This window comes from Chrysemys picta, chromosome 4, assembly GCF_011386835.1.
Source record: "Chrysemys picta bellii isolate R12L10 chromosome 4, ASM1138683v2, whole genome shotgun sequence".
NCBI lineage: Eukaryota > Metazoa > Chordata > Testudines > Emydidae > Chrysemys > Chrysemys picta.
The window spans coordinates 52,685,945-52,712,115 of NC_088794.1; the positions used below are offsets into that span (position 1 = coordinate 52,685,945).

A 26,171-nucleotide genomic window follows, 5' to 3' on the forward strand; every position below is an offset into this window, starting at 1 on the left:
TCCTGGCTGGGCAAATAGCCTGTGGGTGGGAAGAAAGAAGACTGGCATGAGAGGAAGAGAAAGGAGGCTGGTAAACAGCAGGGGAAGATTGGACTTAGACAGGAAGTCCAGGGTGGGAGATTGGGACTGGCTAGGCAAGGCGACTGCAACTGGCATGTGAAGCTGCGGGAGGAAAAGAGAGGGCTGGGACAGGGCAGAAAGGGAAGGATGAGGGGCGGGAACAGGGGCAGAAGGGTCTGTGCCTAGTGTTTCATTCCGCTCTAATGCTGGTCCACATGGAGAATGATAACCTACTACTTCTGTTTTGCTCCATTAGCTCAAGTGGCAGGTAATCTAAAGGTTCCAACCCTGCTGGTGTTCTATGTTGGTGTAAATATTATTCCACATGATGGAATTTCTATTTTTTCAATTTGCTTTTTTAAAAAACTGGGAAGTTACATACAAGGAAACCTATATTATATGAGCACTACAATTGCAAAAATCAAGCACTCATAAGTTAGGAAAATGCCAGAATTAAGGTTCTCCATGAAACCTTAATTGGCTGGAGTATGATGAGCCAGGGAACAGCTCAGCTGATCTGGATGTGAGTATAGGGATCTGCTACCCACCCTCCCAAATCATAGCTGGTCTCTCTGGTAGAGAAGACTGGGGAGTATTACCATTCCCATGTCTTCTCCTGCACTCCTGCCCCTCCTCCTATGAAAATATATAGGCACTTTTTCTTAAGTCTCCTGATCTGTATGGAGTGTCACATTTACTAATTCAGCTGTGACAAATTAGAGCAAAGGCTATTAAATGTTATTTCCAGTCCCAATATCTAGACTATGTCCAAGAGATTGTAAAGATGATTTGCTGGGTGAAGTCTGAAGCCTGTGCTAGTTTTTTGTTTTTACGTGAGAACTCAAAGTAAATAGAATAAAGTTCAAAATGTCAAAAAGGGTCATTTTTAAAATAATTCTTCATCAAAGAGTGACTGAAAAAAATTCAGCTTTCCTACAAAAAGTTGAGTTTGATCATTAAAGTCCAAAATAAGAGGGATTTTAGCCCAGTTTTCTGTAGAAACTGCAACACCACCTCGGCTATAGAGTCCCTGCTGAAGCCTCCGTAATATCAGTTCCTTCAATCAAGACTTTTTATATATCCTGATTTCATATTTGCTGTTTGTTCACTTGCAGTGCTGAAATACTGTAGGCATGAATTATGGGTAGGTTTTGAAAGAAGACAAATAGAGTTTATCTATTAAATAAACACCCAGTGCTGTCATTTTCCTGTATAACTGAGTTTCAGTGAGGAACAGAATCTAAAATTGGTTTGTAACTATGGCAACTAATGAGCCAATCTAACTGGAGTTCCCAAATCAACCATGTGACTAGCAAGGGATTCATTCCAATTTTAAGATGCTGATTTTCAGGGGAGAAAATATGCTGCTCCTTTTCCTAACATGGACATTAGGGGTGTCAGGCTACAATCATGCTGCATAGCTGGAGCAGTCTAAAAGAAAAACAGCCCCTTTGTTAAACTGGAGGGACAAATAGCTGACACATTATCCCTATGCTAATTTTCTTGGATAAAGATAAAGTCCTGCAATAAAAACACTACTACAGATGACAGCAATGTCTGAAATCATAGCACAGGGAAATACGACAAACATTACATGAAGAATACGATGGCTTATTGCTTTGCCTTTTTAAACTGAAAAAATAATATGCCTGTAATATCAATAACCCAAACCTGGCATTTTAGAGCATGATCTTCCCCTTCTGAGGGGCTAAATAGGAAGGAATCTTCATGGATATCTGTCTCCAATTGTTCTATCAGAAGGGGAAGATTCCCGACCACCACCACAAAAAAGCACTGTAGGGCTGGCCCCCAAACTCTGCAGGATTGCAGGTGATGAGTGGGAGGCCTAGTACCTCCCATACCTGACCTATGACCCCCAACATCTTTCCTCTGTGGAACTGTGTTGTTAGGGTGGCATCAGGGAGCCCTATTAAAAGGGTTATGCCCACCACAGAGCTGGTGGGGGAATGATGTGTATACCTCTGACTGCCCACTCCCCACCTCCTCCTCCCCCAATGTGTGCATCCTGGAGAACCCTGGAGTACTTTCTGCAGGGTCCAGGGAAGTGCGGGAGATCATCCTCTGAAGATTGCTGAAACCCTTTTCCATTCCAGAAGGGTGTGATGTGAGCACTGACAGAGCGGGGGATATGATCTGGCTCTTCATTAATAATTTATAATTTCTGATCAACAGAATTATTTTACGTAGGGGAAAATCATGCCCCTGCTCCCCAAATACAGACTGCCTAAGACACAGTGGAAGTAGTTCAATACCAGCATGCAAGGGCCTGCACACCATGTGGTTTCCCCATGCCAAGAGAGTTGTTAGGACAGTTACAGGCAGTAGATCCTCTGCTACATAGATCCACTAGCCAATGGCCTCTGAGTGGAAGGTTCAGGGGCATACAAGCAGCAATGGCTATTGCAACTTTAGCACTGCAGTAATAGTGGCTATAAATTAGCTCCATTGCTACCCTGCACCCTAATGGAAAAAGATTCAGCCCTAGACAGTTCCCTTGCATCAACTTAGGTAGCTGAGCGTGGTGTTGGAAGGACAGGAGAAAGGAGTGTCAAATACACAAGAGAATACAGCAGCTATTAGTTTTCCAGTACAGTTTGAAAAGCACAAAGTCATTGTTTGCTAATAATGGTTAAGCTAAAATTCACCCAAATGGAAATTTTAAATAAAAGGCATGTATTGTCTTATACAGTATTGCAGGTTTCCTTTAGACAGCTATTCTGCCGATGCACTAGAATTCTGATCAGTAGAGATTATGTTAAGTATTAGTCAAATGTTTAAGAAAGAACTGAAAATTCTTACCAATTTTCTTTGATGATTTAAAACCTAACATTCTAAAGAAAACCAAAATATAATACCCCCACTACAATATTTTTGACTAGATAAATGAACAATAAATGAAGCTGTGTTTGACTGAATGGTCTCTCATGTAGAAAAAAATCATAGCCTGGAAATACAATATTTAACTGTCGAAACCAACACCATTTTTGTACTATAAAACAAGGAATATTTGAAACATTAGGAAAATGACTAGACATTAAGAAAAATGGATAGATTGTTGTCTAACACAGCTTGTTTTATATGGGCTGTAAAATAATTTGGCACTGGTCCTGCAAGTTACTCCGGGGGAAAATCTATGTAACACTGCACATGCAGAATTCATGTCCCCTCTAGATTTTTTTCTTCTTCACAGAATATAGATTCTGCTGGAGAGGCTCTGCAATTACACCTTTTGCCCACCAAGGGCTGCCTTGGCATCAGAAGAGAGGGCAGCCAGCTGGCAGAGGGGATGGGGGAAGAGACTGCATTCCTCACAGTAGGGGAAGGTGAGGAGCCATGGCACGGACAGAGCGGAGCACATGGAGCTGTTGGGTGAGGGTCACAGACTGGGGTTCAGAAAGGCTAGTGGGGGGACAGACTGCAGCACGGGCACAGGAGATAGTGAGGTAACAGCATTGAGCCAGGGTCTCAATGGGAGGGGGGACTGCAGGGACACATGGGGATAAGGGCTGCAGGGACACATGGGGACAAGGGGTAGGGGGCTGCAGGGACACATGGGGACAAGGGCAGACATGCCTCATTGAATGGGAGAGGCTAGGGGTCAACCAGGGTCTACATGGGGAGGCTCCCCAACTCTCAAACAATTCTTCCCCTGCCATCAAAAAAACCTGTTCCTTGCTTCTCCCACCCAACAACCATCCAGGCTCACTTCCAGGCTCCTTCCCTCTCCCTCAGCTCCTCCATTACCCCTAACTCCCACAATCCTTTGCACTGCTTCTGAGGGGTGCAGGAAATACATTTCTGTATTGTAGTTTAAATGAATTACTCAACGTTCTGTATTAATATGCCTAGTAGGGAATCTATTTGTCAAAAAAATCATTTCCTGAATCTTTTTGTTTTGTCTATATTGTTATAGACATACTTGCTGACAGATATTTTGAAATAAATTACCAAAATTATTGAAACTGACATGATTATATTGTGTTATTTTGACAAATAAAATATGCAGAATTTTAAAATATTGTGCACAGAATTTTTAATTTTTTGGCTCAGAATTGCCCTAGGAGTATGCAAGTGGAGGACCTCATTGCCTTTAATGGAGCAACATACAGGTGCAGGAGTCCATCAGAATGGGTGTGTAACTGGGTTTACAAATCCCATACTGAGCATGGGCAGAAGGGAGAGGACAGTCTTCTCTGCTTGCAGGCTGACCACACCCCGACACACCTGCCAGAATTGCCAGTCAAGAAGACATGCACCCACAGTTGTGACCAATAAAGAAAACAAGCCCAGCTATAAAAGAGGGATAACAGAGAGGGAAGGGGAGGCAGAAAGGCGTTGGATAGTAGAGGGGCAACAGCCCCATTCCAGGCTGCCTCTGAGAAACTGAAAGGAAGACAAAAGAAGACTGCAAGCCATGGAGTTTAAGGGCTGATAGACTTAGTTTAAGTTAAGAGGTTATAGAGTGGTCTAATCTTGATGAATTGAAGGGGGACCAGTTAGGAGAAAGCTGGGACCCCTAGAGAGCCTTCCCCAAGAGCAGTTGACAGGGTGTCATTGCTGGATAGGGGATCTTATTAGTAAAGTCACAGCTTTGTCAGCAGAAAATAATACAAACAGTATGAGCATGCAACACAAAGAAAATGAATGTGTTCTATACATTGATTTCTGACATGCATAATAAAGTCATTTTAAAAGGGAACGTTTCAATTGTATCAATACTATAGTCCCTGTAGAATGCACTGCTACTAAATATACAGAAACTGCAGAAGGAATAAAAAATGTGGTACAGTTTTGCCATACAGAACATAGAGTTTGTCTATTGTTCTATGTATCTGTGTATATGGTATTATGTTTTTGTTAAACAGGTGATATTTAAGCCACACCGCATTTTGTATCACATGGAAGGATCACCACAGGGAGATGTTATAATTGTGTGCTATTTGTATCATAAGCACCAAAGAGATTACACAACTGATTTACTGAAGTAGGAAGGGGTTAGAGATTTGTATTAAGATTTTCTGTTTGCTTCAGCTTCCCATTCCCTCCCTGCAATATCTTGAACAAAGCAGGAATTATCTTCTTGTGCCTGTGACAGAACCTTAGCAGGTCACGTGTATTTTAATTCTCTCCCTTTAGAAGCAATCGTTATGTCTCACCCAGAGTCTGGCTTCACAAGGCTATGAACACAGGGCTAAAACTGAAGAGGAAGAAGCAAAAAAGCAAAAAGAGTTGGGAATTAAAATCCAAAACTTATTAAAATCCAACACCTTATACACTTTAAATCACAAGATCAGCATCATCACAAAGGACTGGTAAACAAAGACTAGTGCAGCATCAGACTCTTAGTACTAGGAAAAGCTGTCACTGAGCCCATTAGCAAAGAGACAGCCAAAAGGAAGGAGGATAATAGAGAGCATCGAAGCCTCATACCTTTTCACAAAAAACTGTTACCTGATGAATGTACTTTATCAGATCTACATTTCATTTCATTGGTTTGCTACTAAAATCAGTAAGGCTTATGAAGGCCCATTGAACTGTGCAAACATCAAATGGTTCCATGTCAGATTTAGGGAAGGCACAGCATATTACAGCACAGAAGAAAAAGAGAAGCTATAAACAAGAACAGATGCATGAAGAACTAGTAAGTGTACAACAAAGGTGGAGGAGAATTTCAACATGGCATGTCTGTGTGTTGGTATCTCTGTGGAAGTAACTGCAGGCATACAGTAGGTCTTTCATCAGGAAATACTTCTCACCATTTCTCTTTCTTCCCTCATCTTTTGTCATTTTCTGCTGTACCATTACTTTCTGTGAAGAGCTTCTGCCTGAACTGGGCTTTTCTGATTCGTTGCTGATGACAGAACCATTCTGACTAGGCGACCTGCTGTAAGTAACCATAGCAACAAGGAAGACTGTAAGTTTCATCTGTATAAACCTCATTTCAAGGTTATTTCATTTGCACAGTTTGCATCATTGGCTTTTCAAGTCTGATTTTGTACACAAAAGAGAAAGGAAATAAGCCGCACAACAGAAACACAATGAAAGCAGAGATGCACTTACAATATTAAAAAATTACTTTTATGTAGGCTCAGTCCTGAAGAGGATTTCAGTGAAATCAGAATTGCTTATTTCTCCTGCACAAGCCCAAAAAGACACAGGAAAATAATGCAAAAGGTAAAAGAAGACATCATTTGTTTGGCATCCATTAAGCAGTTCAAATAAAGCAGATAGTTTTTAATGCCAATTATTTCATGAACATGGCTAAACAGATTCATTGCAAGCACTTTTCCCCAATTTAGTCTGCATCTGGGTTCACGGGTTTTGTCAGACAAGGCTGAAATTGGTTCCTTATTCCCAGTTCCTTAATCATGGTATCAGCTCTTTAGTCGTGGCTCCCCGTTCCTTATTCAAAGGGCAAAATTATTTAAAAATAAATCAGTGTAAGATTAGATGTTTAGAAAATTCTTCAGATTAATTTTTTTATCATATTCAATCATATTACTAATTACTTAATTCTTTATTAAAGAAATGCTCAAATAAGGAACTGGGGTTGGACTGGTTGCTGTCACATCTCCACTTCCATACAGTATACAGGGCTTAAGAAGGGTTTTGATTGGCTGTTTGTACCAAAGTGCATCTTGGGTCACCCCAAGTGATACAGCCCTGCGACTGTCAGCTTGTTCTGAATGATCTGAAATAAGTCTGTCCTCCAACGAAAGCTTTTGTTCCTGCATGTTGTGCTGCCAAATGGCACCCCTCTCTCCCCTCTTCCATTTTGAATATGGAGTTTGAATAAGGAGCTGGGGTTTGGTAGGCTACATGTGATAAAGTAAGTCTCAGATCATCCCAAGTGACCTGTCCCAACAACCATTAAGCTGTGATGTACCTGGGGCATGGAACTTCCTGACTTGAAACTTATTCTTTGTGAAAAATTGTGGCCCATGTCACCAGCCTTTCTCCCTCCCTCTCTCCATAGATCCCACCCACCCACCCCAGACACCCTTTAGCAGAGTAACAGGAGTGGCAAATGGGTGTTTGGAGTGTGAAGCTATGGGTCTATGCTTGCAGATAGAAGGACTTGGTGGCAGGTGTTGTATTTGTACCATCTGTTGGTTGGTTTGCATAAGTGTTGTGTGGCTGAGCTTTGGACTCCTGAACTGGCCAGCTGAGAAAGGTCTGTTTGTCTCTCAGTGAGGGCCTTGTCGGTTGGACCCTTGCGGCTTTGAACCAAACCAGTGTTTGAAGTTTGAGTGGTAATTCCCTCCCTGTTTGTGAGGGAAGAGACTGAGCAGTGATATTAGTCAACTGCCTGGCGAACAGGATCAGCAGCAAACTGGATCAGTTTCAATGAGCCTTTAGAGAGAAAATCTGATTCCTGTTTTAAGTATGGCTCTACACTACACAAGGTAGCAGATATGGATGGTGAAAGAACAATTGCTGTGACCTGTCTTGGATGTACTATGTTTTCCTTTCTGCAGGAAGGCTGAATAGATTTCTCGTGTATGAAATGCAAGCTGGTGGTGGAGAAGATACATTGACTGGAAGTACAAGCTGCAACATTGTGCAGCATCTAAGAACCGAAAGACTTCTTGGACTACCAGATTCGGAAATTATTCTCACAGATGCCACAAGGGGACAGATCCTCAATAAGGGAACTGGAGAGAGTAGAAACCAAAGAAGTGGACAGGCAATTTGTAACCAAGAGGGGAAAGAGAGGCAAGTTGCATTCAACTCAAATTGAAGTATCAAAACATTTTCAGATACTGAGCAAGTCAACTACATAACAGCTGTCTCTGTAGGACTGAAACAGAAAGCTATACAGGACATACCTGAGAGGGACCCTTGCAGTATGAAATAAGCAGCAATTAAGAGAGGTTCTTCAAACCTTCTAAGAATGCAAACAATCATCACTTGTGGCTCCATATTAAGAAGAGCCAATAGAGTTCAGTAAGGGACACAAAGACAATAGGATGATGTGCCGTCTCCCTGGAGTGAGGATATGATTTATAACCATCGGATTAGACAGAATTATGAAGTTGTTTGGCAAGTCTCCACTGATGATGATGACATGGCATTACATGGAACTACACAGATTATAGAAGATTAAAAGCATCTTGGATGGGAAAGGAAAAAAAGGGAAGTCCAATTTTCTCAGAGATCCTACTGGTCCAATGAGCAGGCAAGACAGAAGGCAGAAGATACTGGAGTTGAACTGTTGGCTGCATGATGTGTGTGAGGTGGAAAGGTTTTGCTTTCTTGAACATTGGGCCACATTTCAGTGGAAGAAGAAGCTGTACAAATGGAATGCCCTATATCTCATAGTAGGGGCTAATCTTTTTGGTTGGAGACCAGTTGGAGCAGCTACGAGGACATTAAACTACCAACTCAAGAGGAGGGTGATAAGGAGGCAAGTGTGATATAAATCTCAAACTGAAGGTGCGATGAACAAATTGAACTGATGTGGCAAAGAATGAGCAAAGAATAAATTTGTCAAGTGCTTATATACCAATGCAAGAAGTCTGGATAGCAGGTAAGAAGAATTAGAAATATTCATTGAAGAAAAATACATACATAACTGGCCTACTGAAACCTGGTGGCACAAGTCACATAATTAGTAATAACCTGTTTAGGAAGAATAGAGGGGGTAAAAAAGTGGGGGGGGAGGAGGCACTCTACAGTATAGAGACAAGCTTTGAGCTTACACAGAGCTCTGCTTCAAGTGGATTTTGCATATACCCAAAGCAATTAATGGATTTTTTTTTGTATTAATGGGGAGAGTTAAACTCTGTGTGTGTGTTTACACAAGGGTGAGAGTCAGGAATCAAAGAGGCTTGAAAAACATCTTTAAAGAACAGCTCCTGATGAGACTTATCTTTTAGGAGCATAACACCAGCACCTACACCTGGTACAGTGATAATCTCCTGTGTGGCATTGTGTCAGAGAATTAAAGACTTTAAAAAGGACAAGTACCATTGAGTTCATATGAACTGGATAACCTGACTCCTCTGCTCTGCAACAAACACAATGATCTGTACATAGCGTACCTCATACATCACTGACTCTAAAATCCAGAAGAATTTTAGATGAGAAGAGCAAACTGATCCTAGGAACCAAGAAAGGCTTTTTAACTAGTTTTTTCTGTTTTCGATGTATACTATCTCTGAGTAGCCTCCTCCCAGCTAATCTATTATATAGGAGACAATTACCAAAGCGAACATGTTAACATACCTTTTTTTCTGTATGTAAAAGACAGAAACTTCTAAGTTTTCTAACTCATGCTAAGTTTTCTAGGTGTTTCTGACTAAGCAAATCTGGTAGAGTGCATTGGCAAGTATAAAATAAGATGAATAAACTGAGATTTACTTTCCTACAAAGCTGCTCTGCACAAACCAAATAACCTCCCTTTAAGCAAAGACTAAAAAGCAAGGATTTTATAACTCCAGTGAAATTGATATTAACTCTAGCCTTTATTGTCACTGCTAAATTAACAGATCTATATTTACTCTATTTCCTTCAGTAGAAAATTTCAACATCAAAAATTCTCATATTCTTCCACTGTAACATGAATTTAAGTGACCCCACTCATTCACTGTGAAGGAATATGAGAAATATCTAATTTTACATAGTTTTTCAAGCACCCCAATCCATTGGATTGGAGCACTGGATACTCACTGTGTGGTTGTTGCATGTGCTCTGGACTCTGACATATAATATTATTTAAGCATTGTTTGGGGTTCTGTTCAGCCTTTAATAAAGATATGGGAGCAGATCCCTACGTGGTAAAATTTGTCAATGTAGCTATGCCAATTTACATCAACTGAGTATCTGTCCTATTGTCCATTTGTAAAATTCAGATCCAGGTTCAGATTGAGCCTTTCCAAACTTCAGATCCAGGGTTTTGGTTCAGACCCATCACTAGCTAATATGTTGTCCATTTTCCACTCATCTTTTTAACTAGTTACACATATGAAAATGTCTGCTAAAGCTTCACTTCATATTATCCTACTTTCTTTAGCAATCTCACATATATGATGCAAAACATTATCATATACCAGGCACTTTTGCAGAGGAACTAGATGCTTCGGGCACTGCATGGGTGCCAACCCCACTGTTGTTTCATCAACAGCCAGCAGCATCCAACCCATTCCAGCCTTCAGCTGAAGTTTGTTCAGTGCATACCTTTTTCTTGTTTCATTGGACTTGGCAGTTTTAATGGTGCTCCCATCCTGAGCAATTTCTCTCTCCTGGGAGGCAGGAGCATCTCTAACTGGAAGTGGTAGCACTACAGTCTCCTGAGTCACCGGTAAAACCTCATCTTCAGCTCCCTGCTGACCTAAATGCTGCTTGGCATAGTCAAAGCCTTGTACTGGCTGCAGAGAAGGAAAAAACAAAAACCGTGGGATTCCAACATGCATTAGATGTCAATATAATATCTTTTGCTATTACCTATTAGCATGCTGCATCACTGCCACTTATCTATATTACGGTTATGGTTGCAACTTTTAAATGTAGCACGTACACTTAATTATATGCACTACAATTAAAAGTTGCAACCATAATCGTAATTTAGATAATTGGCAGTGATGCAGCATGCTAATCAGACTTTTATTCAATGTGTTTTAAACCATTAATGGATATCAAATTGTCCTTGTTTTTAGTAAGATAATTGAGAAGTCAGAACTGAATGTAAAAAAGAAAGAGGAAAAGAGGAACAAATATAATAGAGGTTTCATATCCATTATAGATTGAATTAAGTTACCAAAATAAAGATGTCATTTTTTCTTGGATACATGTGGTTGACAGAATGCTATAAACATATATGAAAGCACACTGAATGATGAGATGATGGTGCTTTTTTTGTTCCCTGAGCAATTCAATTTTACCCTCACTGTACCCCTAAAACATTCCCAGTAAAATTCCAGTAAATAACATGTCAAAATTATAAGCCTAGTGCTTGAAAAGCCTAAAGCTCCTTCAGGCTCTTCTGATGTTACTGAACATTTGAGTTATTCTGGAAAAATATCCATCCAGATTTGAACTTTACAGCTGGGCCAAAATAGTGAGTTATCCACAGTATCTTCTGCTTCGTATAAACATTTGTTCCACTTCTGTCCCTTATGGCAATAAACCAGAGACATATTTTGTAGGCATCTAAGTCTGAAAATTTTGCCATCTCTAAGGGCACGTCTTCACTACCCACCGAATCGGCGGGTAGCAATCGATCTATTGGGGATCGAATTATCGCGTCTAGTGAAGAAGTGATAAAATCGATCCCCGATGGCTCTTCCGTCGACTCCGGAAATCCACCGCGGCAAGAGGCGGAAGCGGAGTCGACGTCGGCGCGGCAGCGGTCTACTCGCCGCCGTCCTCACAGCCAGGTAAGTCGACCTAAAATACGCCACTTCAGCTACGCTATTCACGTAGCTGAAGTTGCGTATCTTAAGTCGACCCCTCCCCCCCGTAGTGTAGACCTAGCTTAAGAAAAGATCACTTTCATTCTGTTGAAGGTGGTTTGTCACATTTTCAGTCTCCTACTTAACACTAATGCTGATTTTTTTAAGATGCATTGACGGTGATATTCATCTGATAAGCAGCTCCAGCAGAAGTGCACTAAGGAGATACTAAATGGACTAGCATTGATTTGGACCAACAAAGTCTCAGCCCATTATAGCAGTGAAGCGTACACCATATCAGAAATGCTGGCCCCATTAACAACCATTGCTGGCAAAGGACAATGCTATCTCCCCCGTTGGGAGCTTTATATCTTCCCAATACTCTGAAGGGAAAGTACCAAAAAAGATGCCATTAGATCAACTTCAAGGGGGGAGGGAATGAAAAAAAGGGCAAGAAAGTCATATGAAGGACAGCTAGGGAGAAATACCATAAGCCATCCTAGACTCTAATAAACTGAGTAAAATTAATGGTTTAAAGCAGGGGTCGGCAACGTTTGGCACGTGGCTCGCCAGGGTAAGCACCCTGGCGGGCCGGGCCAGTTTTATTTACCTCCTGATCCGGCAGGTTCGGCCGATTGCAACCCCCACTGGCCGCGGTTCGCCGTCCCGGGCCAGTGGGGGCGGTGAGAAGCAGCGTGGGCGAGCAATGTGCTGGCCACGGCTTCTCACCGCCCCCATTGGCCCGGGACGGCGAACCGCGGCCAGTGGGGGCCGCGATCGGCCAAACCTGCCGCATAAGCAGGTAAATAAAACTGGCCCGGCCCGCCAGGGTGCTTACCCTGGCGAGCCGCGTGCCAAACGTTGTCGACCCCTGTTTTAAAGCATTCCCCTTCCAAAGGGGATCCAGTTTATTCAGTCCATACACACTTGAATACTCCATGCCAGCTTCGCCCAGCTGCCCATTGGTTCCACAGTTCAAACAAACAGTTTTCTCCCCTTGCACCAATAATCCCCAAGCCCTCCATCCTGGAGTTGGGTTATAATCCCAATGGTCTCGCTCTCTGGTAACCAAGAATCCTCAGGCCTCCTTCCCACAGCTGGGTTCAGTTCAGTCTCTCTCACTCCCTACAGGAACCAGTTTTGCTTCCGGGAGTTGCTTCCTCAAACCAGCTACAGCTTCCCAGACTTCTGTCCTGTCAGGGTCTCTCAGCACCCTAACTTGAGCGTCAGCAGCTCTCACTTGAGCGCCCTCAGCCCTCTCCTTTATAAGAGGCCTGACTAAAGATCACGTGACCAGTGAGTCAGATGACTCATTCTCGCCTCCTGAAGAGGTGGGTTTAGCTTCTCATAGGTGGACAGAATACTATCTCCCCTTAAAAGGCTAACCACCCAGTAACACCGAGCCTATAGAATGATATTTAAATACTAAAGGTTTTATTATCCTTCCACCCTTTGTTCACTAATTTAATTCCATTCACACAGGAAGGATGAATGGTGAAATGATGTAATAGGCAGCTCTATCTGAAGAACTGCAGTGCCCCCATTAACAGTAGCAATAGGATTGCAGCAATGAATAGGCAGCTCCACTCTGCTAGTTTTTCTTGACATAAGGATTCTGAAATCAGATCACATAAAACTGCACCGCTAAAAAACTAAATAAGATGAATACAAAGGAGGGCTCTCCTCACAGAATTTTAATTTCCTTTATTTTAACGCAGAACAGCCAAAAAGTACCAGAAACCCTGACTCTGATAAACAGCTTTCAAACACAAAATATACAGAAGTGAGATTTCAAAACTTTTTCTTAAACTGGAAATATCTACTGCAACTCCATTTTTTAAACAGATTTTGGCCTGGAAGGTTTGCAATGATCAAGTGGTTTCAAGCACTTTTGTAATGAATGAAATTGTACATGTTTACTTTAAAATATATTATACATGTTACCATCAATCATTTGTATTGCAAGTTTTACATTTAAGATTCTGTAGTAATTATAGCACTGGTAATTATTCTTATGCCTAATAGATTCATAGATTCATAGATTCTAGGACTGGAAGGGACCTCGAGAGGTCATCAAGTCCAGTCCCCTGCCCGCATGGCAGGACCAAATACTGTCTAGACCATCCCTGATAGACATTTATCTAACCTACTCTTAAATATCTCCAGAGACGGAGATTCCACAACCTCCCTAGGCAATTTGTTCCAGTGTTTAACCACCCTGACAGTTAGGAACTTTTTCCTAATGTCCAACCTAGACCTCCCTTGCTGCAGTTTAAACCCATTGTTTCTGGTTCTATCCTTAGAGGCTAAGGTGAACAAGTTCTCTCCCTCCTCCTTATGACACCCTTTTAGATACCTGAAAACTGCTATCATGTCCCCTCTCAGTCTTCTCTTTTCCAAACTAAACAAACCCAATTCTTTCAGCCTTCCTTCATAGGTCATGTTCTCAAGACCTTTAATCATTCTTGTTGCTCTTCTTTGGACCCTTTCCAATTTCTCCACATCTTTTTTAAAATGCGGCGCCCAGAACTGGACACAATACTCCAGCTGAGGCCTAACCAGAGCAGAGTAGAGCGGAAGAATGACTTCTCGTGTCTTGCTCACAACACACCTGTTAATACATCCCAGAATCATGTTTGCTTTTTTTGCAACAGCATCACACTGTTGACTCATATTTAGCTTGTGGTCCACTATAACCCCTAGATCCCTTTCTGCCGTACTCCTTCCTAGACAGTCTTTTCGCATTCTGTATGTGTGAAATTGATTTTTCCTTCCTAAGTGGAGCACTTTGCATTTGTCTTTGTTAAACTTCATCTTGTTTAACTCAGACCATTTCTCCAATTTGTCCAGATCATTTTGAATTATGACCCTGTCCTCCAAAGTAGTTGCAATCCCTCCCAGTTTGGTATCATCCGCAAACTTAATAAGCGTACTTTCTATGCCAATATCTAAGTCGTTGATGAAGATATTGAACAGAGCCGGTCCCAAAACAGACCCCTGCGGTACCCCACTCGTTACGCCTTTCCAGCAGGATTGGGAACCATTAATAACAACTCTCTGAGTACGGTTATCCAGCCAGTTATGCACCCACCTTATAGTAGCCCCATCTAAATTGTATTTGCCTAGTTTATCGATAAGAATATCATGCGAGACCGTATCAAATGCCTTACTAAAGTCTAGGTATACCACATCCACCGCTTCACCCTTATCCACAAGGCTCGTTATCCTATCAAAGAAAGCTATCAGATTGGTTTGACATGATTTGTTCTTCACAAATCCATGCTGGCTGTTCCCTATCACCTTACCACCTTCCAAGTGTTTGCAGATGATTTCCTTAATTACTTGCTCCATTATCTTCCCTGGCACAGAAGTTAAACTAACTGGTCTGTAGTTTCCTGGGTTGTTTTTATTTCCCTTTTTATAGATGGGCACTATATTTGCCCTTTTCCAGTCTTCTGGAATCTCTCCCGTCTCCCATGACTTTCCAAAGATAATAGCTAGAGGCTCAGATACCTCCTCTATTAGCTCCTTGAGTATTCTAGGATGCATTTCATCAGGCCCGGGTGACTTGCAGGCATCTAACTTTGTGATAGAAATAGGCTCAAACTCCAAGTAGGTTAAGATGAAAATATATTGTTCTTCTTGAGATATTCTTATTTCATTATCTGCCAAAAATATATATATTTCTCAGCACCATTTTAAGCAGAAACATCAATATCAGAGATGTGAAAAAGTATTTAACCATCCAGTCCATCTCCCTGCCAGTGCATCTGTCCAATCTACACCTTCCAACTGGAGCTGACGGAAACGTTTCTGACAAAAGAGTTTTCCATCAGAAAATTTTGTCAAGAACGTGTCATTTAGATAAAATGTCCTTTTGAAAAATAATCAAAATGATGCACTTTGATAAGGTTGAAATATTCATTTTTGACCTTATCACAATGCTCAGACAGCAAGCAGGGTTTTTAATCATTTCAGTCCCCTATCTGCGAAAAGAGGGAAGCCAACAAGGAGAGTGAAGGGACAGTGATGTGCACACGTGCTCATTAGCCTAAAAACATCTCACACAATCCTGGCTTTGTTGGGTTGCCGAGCCTAGAAACTGAGATTTTAGTGATGCTGTAGCCCATCTGGGTAGGTTGGCAGCTTTTTCCACTATGGGGAGATACAGTACTTTAAAACAGAATATGTACTTTATAGAAGGAGATTCAAATGGGGGACTTATCTGTCAGTGCCCCTATAATTTACATGGCTCATTAAGTAAAGAGGAAGTATAATTTCCTTAATTCCCTGTAAACTATATTTGCAAGTGGATTAGAAGTACGAAAAAAATAAAAGAAAAGAGTGGTGGTGGTGGTGGGGGGAACGGTTGCCATTTCTGCTTTACTAATTGGCTGGAACAGTTCTAATTTAGGACTAGATTCTCAGCTTCTGTCAAAGCAAAGAACTTTCACTAGTCAACTCTTATTAGTGCTAATGGGAACTGCTTAGCGGAATTTCTGTGCATAGAATTGAGAACATCTCTGTCACAGGGCAGGGCTTCTCCCCACTCCTAAACACTCACTGCCAGGCCCAGTCTCCTGTAAGAAGGTTTATTCTCTTAACAGTAGGGTTACCATATTTTGTGCCTCCAAATGGAGGACACTCCACGGCCCCCGGCCCCGCCCCCAGCCCCGCCCACACCCCCACCCAACCCCGCCCCCTCCCCAAAGTCTCCGCCCCCTCCTCTGCTTCCCGCGAATATTTGATTCGCGGGAAGCCTGAAGCAGGTAAGGGGGGTGTGGGGGGAGGAGGCGCGGCCCAGGCTGGCCCCCCGGCGTTTCCAGCCTGGGTCGGCTCGGGCCCTGGGGTGCCGGCCCCCGCCGACCACCCCCGGCCCGCCCAGCACTGCCGGCCCCGGCGGCCCGGCGCACCCCCCGGCTCCCGGCCCGGCTCCCCGCCGGCCCGGCTCCCCGCGGGCCCGGCTGACCCGGCTCCCCGCTGGCCCGGCTCCCCGCGGGCCCGGCTGACCCGGCTCCCCGCCGGCCCCGCTCCCCGCCGGCCCCGCCGACCCGGCTCCCCGCGGGCCCGGCTGACCCGGCTCCCCGCCGGCCCGGCTGACCCGGCTCCCCGCCGGCCCGGCTCCCCGCCGGCCCGGCTGACCCGGCTCCCCGCCGGCCCGGCTGACCTCCCGATTTTCCCGGACATGCCCGGCTTTTGGGGATTTCCCCCCGGATGGGGATTTGAGCCCCCAAAAGCCGGACATGTCTGGGAAAATCCGGACGTATGGTAACCCTACTTAACAGAGGCAGGTAAACAAACAGAAAACAGTCTTTACCTCACTCCTTTCTCTGCACAGCAACTAGACACCCATGTCTGGCCCATGCCAGCCAACTTGGGCTCGAGGGACTTGGGCTGTGTCATTGCTATGTAGACTTCCCGGCTCAGGCTGGGGCCCAGGCTCTAGGACCCTATGATGTGGGAGGGTTCCAGGGCTCTGCACAGAAGTTCGCTCCACTCCACTCCACCATGGCTTGGCTTGGCTTGGCTTGGCTTCCCCAAAGAGAGCCTGTCCCAATCACTCTATCTTCCATCTCACGTTTCCTGCCCTATGGCAGCCCACCCCCTTTATTGGCTAGATTGGGCTCACCTCTTCTTCCACAGGGAGCTAGGCTCAGTTCTACTCACAGGGACCAGCTACACTGTGACAATCTACCTTAGAAACAGATCAAGGTTTGATTTCCATTTTTATCTTTTGCTCCCCAATTGATAGAAGAGACAAATGCCATGGGTGAAGCATGCTTAGTCCTGTGGGAGGGAATAACCATCTTCTGTATGGTTAGACAGAAGTTGTTATGGGGTCCAAGGAGAGTCCGATGTCTAGCCCTTCTAGGGAGGAAGGGTGATTGCTTTGGCAGAAGGTCTCAAGTGGGGTGGGGGGGGCAGAAGTAAAAAGCCAAGGGAAACTGAGGCATGGGTCTTTCATCTCACTCCAGGAAAAAGCAAACAGGTTCTGTAACAGCTGAGAAAGTCCTAGCCTGAGTGTACTGACCATTTAAAGTCTCAAATGTCCTTTAAACATGTTTAGGAAAGGATCTGAAGAATGAACACTGGGAAAATTAATGAATGTGCTGAGAACTAGACATCTCCTGCTTGAACAGACACTTACTTTAGCTCTCTGAGGCAGGTTCATCATGGTGTCTGGTTTGAAATCATTCTTGTTCTTCCTGCACAGAACTGCTGTGATGATGATGATGATAACCGTAACCACAGCAATGGGAGCCAGCACTGCTGCAATGATCCACAGGTTGTTTGGTGGGTTTTTCACCACAGCTGCATAAATTGCAAGCCAGAGAGAGTCAGTGTTCCACCATCAGTTACTATGTAAAAGCAACAGAAGAACTAGCTGGGTACTTCCTTAAATGGTCTTCACATAACAATTAGTACAAAAGATTTATTATTTATTCATTTACTTATAATAATTTGTTGGAATTTCTATGATACAAATAGATCAACAGACTTCTATGATCAATCCCTGAGCTCTCTTCTCTCAAATTCCATGTTCCTAGTGATAGACAGCTGCAGAGCACTCCTCTGATTACTGAGATCAAGAAGTTGGATGAGGTCTCACTCAAATGGCTCTTTCAAAATTTAAGTAAAATAATGTTGAATGAAACAAGCGATAGATGTTTTCCTAAAATAAAAAGCCAGCAGAGCTTGGACTCAGATAGTTTGTGTGTTAAAAATTTGCACATTGCGCCCGGTCCGGCTCCTACAAAAGACATTGGTGCAGACTCACAGCTGCTATAAATTTGCATAGCTCCTTTGAAGCCAATTAATTGAAGACAACTCACACCAGCTAAGGATCTGGTTCATTGAGAGTTTTGCCATTGACATCGGCAGAACTGGTCCCTTTGTAGTGCTGCTGTTGTGCTATAGATTTTTTGGCAGTCAGAGGACGGGCGTCACAAAGAGGACAAAATTCGGCACTTGGGGGGAGTGGAATATAGGGGCTGGGAAAAATCATTTTCAGAAATATTGATAATTGCACCAGAATATGAATTATTTCAATGTATTACCATAGTGCCTAGGACAAACCCCACTATGCTAGATGCTGTACATCACAGCACTAATGCATATCTCAACTTATATTACTTGTTAGAACATGTTTACCTAGAGGGCACTCTAAAATTCTAGATTCCATTTTATTTGAGTAAATTGCCACTTAAATCTCTCAGCATATACAGTACATTTAATTAGTGTATATATTAAATATCCTGCTGTGAAATAAATGCACTTTTTTCTCATTTAATTTCTTTTTGCAAATGCTTATGCTAATCACCACATTTTGTTTCTTAATTTTGTTAGACTATTAAATTATTAGGCTTAACCTGTATTCTGTATTTATCTTCCTATCTCACTGGCTCCTGGCATGGAAAAGGCGATTATGAAAATACTAGCGTGACATTTCTAACAGACTTACTCCACTTTTTATTTGACTTAACAAACTATACCAAGGACCAGATTCTGCAAAATGATGAATACCCTCAACTGCCACTGACTCCACTAGCTGTCAAAGGCACTTTGCCCCTGGTAGCACCAAGCCCTAAATGTATAGCATCTGGCTACCAGTAATTACCATAGTATAACTAGCTAAAAGCCTGTCTGCGGCTTGATCCTGTCATCCCTGGACACTCAGACCTCCTTGGAAGTCAGTTGTAATTTGAATATGCTGGAATAACGCAATCAGGTGCTCAAAGGCATATTTTTGCACAGACTCTAAACTGGAATAGTATGTTTAATTAGATCTCAAAAAAGACAGTGCAGACTCTGAATTTTAACCAACAGTGTCCCTCTTAATAAGCATTGTTCACTACTTAATGACCTTAGGTCATTAAATTAATATCTTACTATGGACTATTTTTTGGTTTGGGGTGTTTAAAACAAAGTCTTCAGTCCAAATTTTACCTGACAACATCCACTTTAATAACCAACTACCCAAGCAATTGTAGAAGAGGTTTATATTATGAGCACTGGAAAATGTGCAGTTCTTTCAGAAGAGTGCAGAGAGAAAGGGATGATCTTGTGGTTCATACAAAGGACTGAGACTCAAGAGATTTGGGTAAGTCACTTGCGAATCAATGCCCAATCAACAGGAGTCTTTCCACTGACTTCAATGGGCTTTGGCTCAGGCCCTTAATCTCTCTGGCTCAGTTCCTCATCTGTAAAACCAGGACAATAATATTTTTTTCCAACCCTTGGTCTGTCTTGTCTACTCAGATTATAAACTCTTTAGGACAGGAACTATCTCTCACTATGTATCAGTGCAGCACCTATCACAATGGGGCTCCTCCAGGCACTACTATAAAACAAACAACAATGCATCAAAATGAAGAATTTGTAAAATATCTTTCTTGTAATTACAAGGAAATACTTGTACTGTGTTCAAAATGAGGCAATGGGAATATTTTATTTTACTAGCAAGGTACTGGGATGCTTTGTCTCTTCCACTCAAATCGTCCAATCTGAGAGTCTTAGCTATCCAAGCTCATAATTTCATTTAATGATACTCTGTAAACTCTTGACTTCACCTGGTACGGAAATGGAATACGTACACCTACAGATGAGCAAGGTCTCCTTATAACACCATGCAATTACAAGGTCAGGTCAGCTCAAATCTTGCAAATAACATATAGTCACTCCAACATCCATTTCAAGAGTTTAAAAGCATGTACAGAAGAGAAGAGGCCAGTATGTTCTTCTAATTTACAGCCATTTTAGCAGGAAAGGCACTCTGAAGCATCTTTATGGGAAACAATGTAATTTAGAATTTGAGGGAATGTAATTTATGCAAACAGGGGTCAAAAATCTCCATTGTCTGCTGAACAAAGACTGAAAATCAGTAATACAGCGTGATCAAATCTAGGACCAAACACAGGATGCATCGTACTCACTGGAATTGATATTGCATCTTTTGAGCCATTTTTCTGACTTCCTCTCATGCTTATCGCCAATATTTTAATCATTTGTTAAAATTATTTCTCCTTTTTCTATCAATGTTCTTTGTAGCTTCTCTAATGTCAGGGCTTCATCCAAACAGATGGAATGGCTATTCTTTTGTACGCAGCAAGTGCCACCTGACTGAAGATTTTACTAAAACAAGTGCCTTTGAAATTATAGAGTGTGGGTTAATGAGCACATCCCATAATTAATGTTGCATTTGAATATTCGTTGTGAGAAATAACAATAAATGTGATTAAAACTGGGGATTGAAAAATTAAGAAAAGGATTCTTACGATCAGCTTGTACTTGGATGACATAACCTAACGTCAAGGCCATCCTTTGAGAATCAACAGTACTCAACATTTTGGCAGCTACAGTTCCCAGCAGAGGTTTCCTGTTGTATAATGTATAGTAAGTCAGTTCAGCGGGCTCCTTGGGTCCTGGAATACGCTGCATTTTTACCATCTTATAATAAAAGGAGAGAGAAAGAGACAGAAGCCATGTTTATATTTTACCATCACTTAGATCCTGATTCTGCACAGAGCCACCTCCAGGCAGACCTCTGCATCTGTCAAGAATCCCATTAACATGCCACACAAGTGCAACTTCTCATAGGATTTCAGGTCCTTACATTGTTTCATAGCACTGCTTTGTTTACCAAGCATACAGCAGTCCTTCCTGACAACCTTTATATGAATCTTTTAAAAATATTTCTAATTTGAAATCCCTAGACTAGAAAACAAAGGCAGGGAAAAAAGAAAGTAAAATAGCAAACAAAATGTCAACTCTTTTTGGGGTCTCTACAGTGTAGTCCTGTTGTCGACTTGCCTCTGCACCATGAAAAAAGCAATTAAACAGAGAGAAATTTAAATGTGCTTTCATTTAAAATTACACTTTGCTGGTATTCTGTGGGTAACAAATCCTTGCACCCACCACAAGCAAACAAAAAGACCCTTTTGGTTTTGTTCTGTCATATTGGCAGAGGTTTGAAAGTGACCTCTTTATCTTTCCTATGTTAAGTGGAGTTTTGCTAAATGTTTATAATCACATGAAAAAGAAAGAGATTTTTCTTTTTTGCTTTTGTTATGGACTTAATGTTTTCATGTAACATTTTCCTAAGATTCACAATTTTATCAAATAAAAATGTCCCCCCCCCCCTTTTAATTGTTTCATATTGGGAACACAGAGAATTGTGGGGAAGATGTTTGCAATGCAAATACTAGAAAATAGTCATTTTTTAAAATATTTCACAGTAAATGAAGTTTGGAGAAAGGTGCAGAAAACTGACAACTTAGCTTTTGAAAATTTGCAGGCTGAAAATTTTGAATTACATGAAAGTAGGGCAGCTGGATAACTTTGGTGTAGAAACAAAATAAGCTCTAGTGGAAAATACTGACTGGGAATTGAAATCTCACCAAAGAAACGACAAAGGTCATTTCACAATGCAGTAATTTGTCTGATTCATTAGTAAAATGTTCAGGTTTGAGACCCTCATTTCAGAATGTGATCTGTGTCCCTGCACAGAATAAGGCCATATTAAAAAACAAATAAAATTTAATTTTAAAAAATCCCTGACTGCTTTGCACAGGATCTCATCACAATGCATAAATCAGATACAACTTTTTACTTATTGTGTCAGACATATGAAAGAAGACCTATAGAAATTCTCTTCACTTCTGAGAATATAGCAAAGCTGTTACTGAAGTTAATTTAACTACTGGACTCTTTCTACTAAAGTTTGCCTGCTACATAAACATATATAGTAAGCAGAGAGCAAAATATTTCCTACTGCAGAGCAACCACTGTCTATTTCCAAAGAGAAAAGAAACATGAAAACATGCCTGACTTTGGAAACAGAAACTCCTTTGAGATGACCTGCACAACTCTCACGCTGGTTTGGTATTCATGAATAAGGATGTCCAAACTCATTCCAATTAACTATTTTGCACAACAATCCATGCAGTATCTATGCACCCAAAGCCTTTTTGAAATACTATCTGGATACAACTTGTATCCTATTGATCACCTGCACAGTGTAGCTGCCCACAGTAGTAGCGCGTTTAAATCGCCTTCCTTGTTGATGGGACATCACGAACAGTGGGGCCAGCCGCTGCTCCATTAGTCTTGCAAAGCTTTGGTTGTTAAGTCCCAGTAATGTAATGTCGACCCCTTGTATAACTGTGGCAATGGAGAAAATCTCATATCAGCAGATTGTGCATGGATGGATTAAATAATACATGGCTGCAATGGTGTATTTGACAAAGATGTACAAGCTAGTTTAGAAGAAAAACAACCTGATAAATTTACACACTCTAAATAATTTCCATTGTGGGTATAACATGACTTTCTGTTTCCAGCCACTATACTGTTTTTCTCAGATAATCTGTCAGCTACATTTCTACATACACAGAATAAAATCCTCCAACAGTGTTCTCAGCTTTTCGGTTTACGAAAAGGTCTTTGAGTATCTCTACATCTACACCAAGCTTCAATGCAAAATAAAAGTAAACCCTTAAATGAAAAGCATAAGAACAGACAAGCCTCAAGAAGGTTATCAAAGGACAATTATATGCATTTGTCAGGTAAAGGGACAGTTTTTCATCCAAGAGTCTGTAAATCTGAAATTGAAATTCTACAGGATTCAGTTTGACAAAACATTCTGTGTTCTAGGGCACTGAATGATTTGTGAATACACATGTTTGATTTAATAAAGTCCAATAAATTGTAAAGCATATACAGTATACTTTACATAATTCATACATGTTCACTGTATTTTTGAAGTCATTTCAAAAATTTAAAGGGCTTACCCTGGCAGTTGGAGTTATGTTTTCAAAAACTAGAATATCTATAGAATCCCACTGAAGTCAATGGGAATTTTGTGTCTGCAAGAACTGGAGCATCAGGCTCATTGAATCTGATCAAAGCCCTCTAAGGTCAGTGGGAGTCTTTCCATTGATTTCAATGGGCTTTGGATCAGGCCTGTGATGAATTGCGATAATCTTTTACATAAGGGTAAGTCTTCATCTCAAAAACATCACAATGTAACATAAATAAGTTGAACAAGGATACCAAATCACAAGGGGTGTACAATAGAATTTGATCCATTTCATGTAAGGTTCTTTTTATTTTCTCTTTTGAATTACTAGTAAGGATTCCAAGTACTGACACAATGATATTGTGAAATTTAGTTTTCTATTGGATCAAAGATGCCAAAAAAACTTTACTGGCCCACCTATGACTTCTAAATGTAAAAAAGATTCTCAGTAGGAGTGTGATATAGTGAATATGTATCAGAGAGGTAGCCGTGTTAGTCTGGATCTGTAAAAGCAACAGAGAGTCCTATGGCACCTTTAAGACTAACAGATGTAGTGGAGCATAAGCTTTTGTGGGTGAATGCCCACTTCGTTGGATGCATGGACATGCGTCTGATGAAGTGGGTATTCACCCACGAAAGCTTATGCTCCACTACATCTGTTATTAGTGAATATGATTACACTGTAAATACAGTATTGTGAAGATCATTAGCATTCTCTGCTGACGTACTAAAGTTATATAAAGTTCAGATTCAGAAACTCTTTGATCCAGAGACAGCAAGTGAGTCATCACAAACTTTGTTACATTCTACAAATATTCATTTTTTCTGGGCTTGAATCCAAACTTCTTTGAATTTCAGATTTAAATCCAAGACCTACATAAAATATAAGTACTAGACACAGGAGACTGCCACCACTGAAGCTGGAAAAAATCACAGCTGTGCCCGGGAGTAGCTATAAATAGGTGAATAGTCCTGCTATATGCAATGGGACATGTTCAATGTGACTACTATTCATTTTCGTGTGAAGTTACTCACTGATGTGTTTGCAGGACTGAGTCCTAACAATTCTCCTGAGACAGAAAAAAGTACCTGTAATCACCCAGTAGTCTCTAGTAGTTTCTGAGACATCGAGGTTTGGATACTCCAAAGCTTAAAAAAAATTAAAAATTACTTCATAATATTCCAAAATTCAACACATTATACGTCTCAAAAATATAAATTAACCAAGCACTAGGAAATAAGGCTAAAGTGTGGCTTTGCCACAAGCCCCACGTATGGGGCAAAACATTAGTGTGCTGCCCAGGAGAAGACCTGGAGACACACCATGACTCCAAGGGTCACAATCTACTTCCCGATTTGTCCCTTGCTTTGTGGGAGTGGGGCAGCAGTCAAAAGTACACTGTGCTGAATCTACTCCTAGCACAACACACATGCCCCGGTGCAGCTGTGCCAGCTGGCATATTGGGACACGATGGAACCAAGGTATCTTCCATTCCAGAGACACCATCCTTGCCCTGAGACTTTTAGGGACATTTATGAAAAAATTAGGGAGGAATTATGGAAATTGCTTGGAGCAGCAGCAAGTGCCAAAGGTATGAGGGCAAATATACACAGGTGGCCTGGGGTAGCGGCTTGAACGCTTGTGGTGCATTTTAGATGCATGGTAGAGTAATAACAGAGGTAAACTGGAGTAACATTTAGTAACATCAACTTCTGTGACGAGGAGTGACCATGATATTGGCCGTATACTCATTCCTTTGCAAGCACTTCTGACACCATTTTGCATGGGTTTTTTTTTTGTTTGTTTGTTTTTTGTGGCGGTTTTGGCTGATTTTGTCCCTGGGTTGGGGCACTGATAAGAGGCAAGCTGTGACAAGTTTGAATGGGTTGGGGCACGGGTTTCACTGCCCAAGCCACAGGCTGCATGTTGCGCTTTAACTACCCCGTGTGGACCTGCTGACATGCTCTAGATACCTATAGCGTGTTAACGTAGTCCAACAGGTCCACACGATTACGGAAAACTAGGGTGGGCTGGCACTTCTGCCATTCCCTACCTCTTCCCGCTCACAACTGCAGGGTGGAGAAATGCAGACGCTTTACATAGGCTGCTCTTCCCACATGGGGAGCCTGTGTAAGGGAATAAGGGGACATTTAGTGCCTCCTTATTCCCCTGTGCAGCTTTACGAGCCAGGGCATAATTTGGTGCTAAATAAATAATAAAATAAATAAGGGTCTGATTCTACTAGCCCTACTCAAATACACATTGAATAGAACCCCACTCATCACATAGTCCCATTGAAACCAATGATTTCAGTAGGACTGCTCATGGAGTAAGGTACTATTTAATGTAAGGCTAGCAGAATCTGGTCATAAATAAACAATATATAAAAAGAATGTATTTAACATATGTATCAAATATATCTGTTTGTGTGTGAATTATAGATGAAATAAACAAAATGACCCTATTTCACATTGCCAAACTATATGGCATCAAACATTCAGAGTATGATGTTAATATACCACCATTCATAGTATTATGCTGAAATTTACTAGATGGCTGTGAGAAACTCATGTTTTACATTTTGACCCTCTTGCACTTTTACATCTCAAATGTGCCTTATAATGTGAAATTCATTAGCAATTAATTCACAATCTAGATATGCAGCTTTTTCATTACAAGGGAAAATGTGGAAAGGATTTAATCTATGGCATATAGCAGCTTTAGTTACCATAGAATTTTAGAAAACAAAATAAAGTGATTTGAAATATTAAACTTTGCAAAGCATTGTATCACTGCTTATTTTAACTGTCTTCTTCTTCTTCGTATGGCTGATGTAAACGTATAATTTTACATTCAGATGGCTGATCCAGATAATTGCATCAGGAGTAGTGGAGTGTAT

The 26,171-nt window shown here is 41.5% G+C and overlaps 1 protein-coding gene across 2 annotated transcripts in view; it reads right to left on the reverse strand.

The window, feature by feature from the left end:
* KIAA1549L (KIAA1549 like) overlaps window positions 1-26,171 on the reverse strand; it is a 200,608-nt gene that overhangs the window by 48,014 nt on the left and 126,423 nt on the right. For both annotated transcript variants that reach the window (XM_042857267.2, XM_042857266.2), the window contains 6 exons: window positions 24,361-24,420; window positions 22,483-22,634; window positions 20,750-20,921; window positions 17,623-17,786; window positions 10,261-10,451; window positions 5,838-5,965 (listed from right to left, as the gene is read on the reverse strand). In XM_042857267.2, coding sequence (XP_042713201.2) covers window positions 5,838-5,965; window positions 10,261-10,451; window positions 17,623-17,786; window positions 20,750-20,921; window positions 22,483-22,634; window positions 24,361-24,420 — 867 coding nt within the window. The remainder of the gene's footprint in view (window positions 1-5,837; window positions 5,966-10,260; window positions 10,452-17,622; window positions 17,787-20,749; window positions 20,922-22,482; window positions 22,635-24,360; window positions 24,421-26,171) is intronic.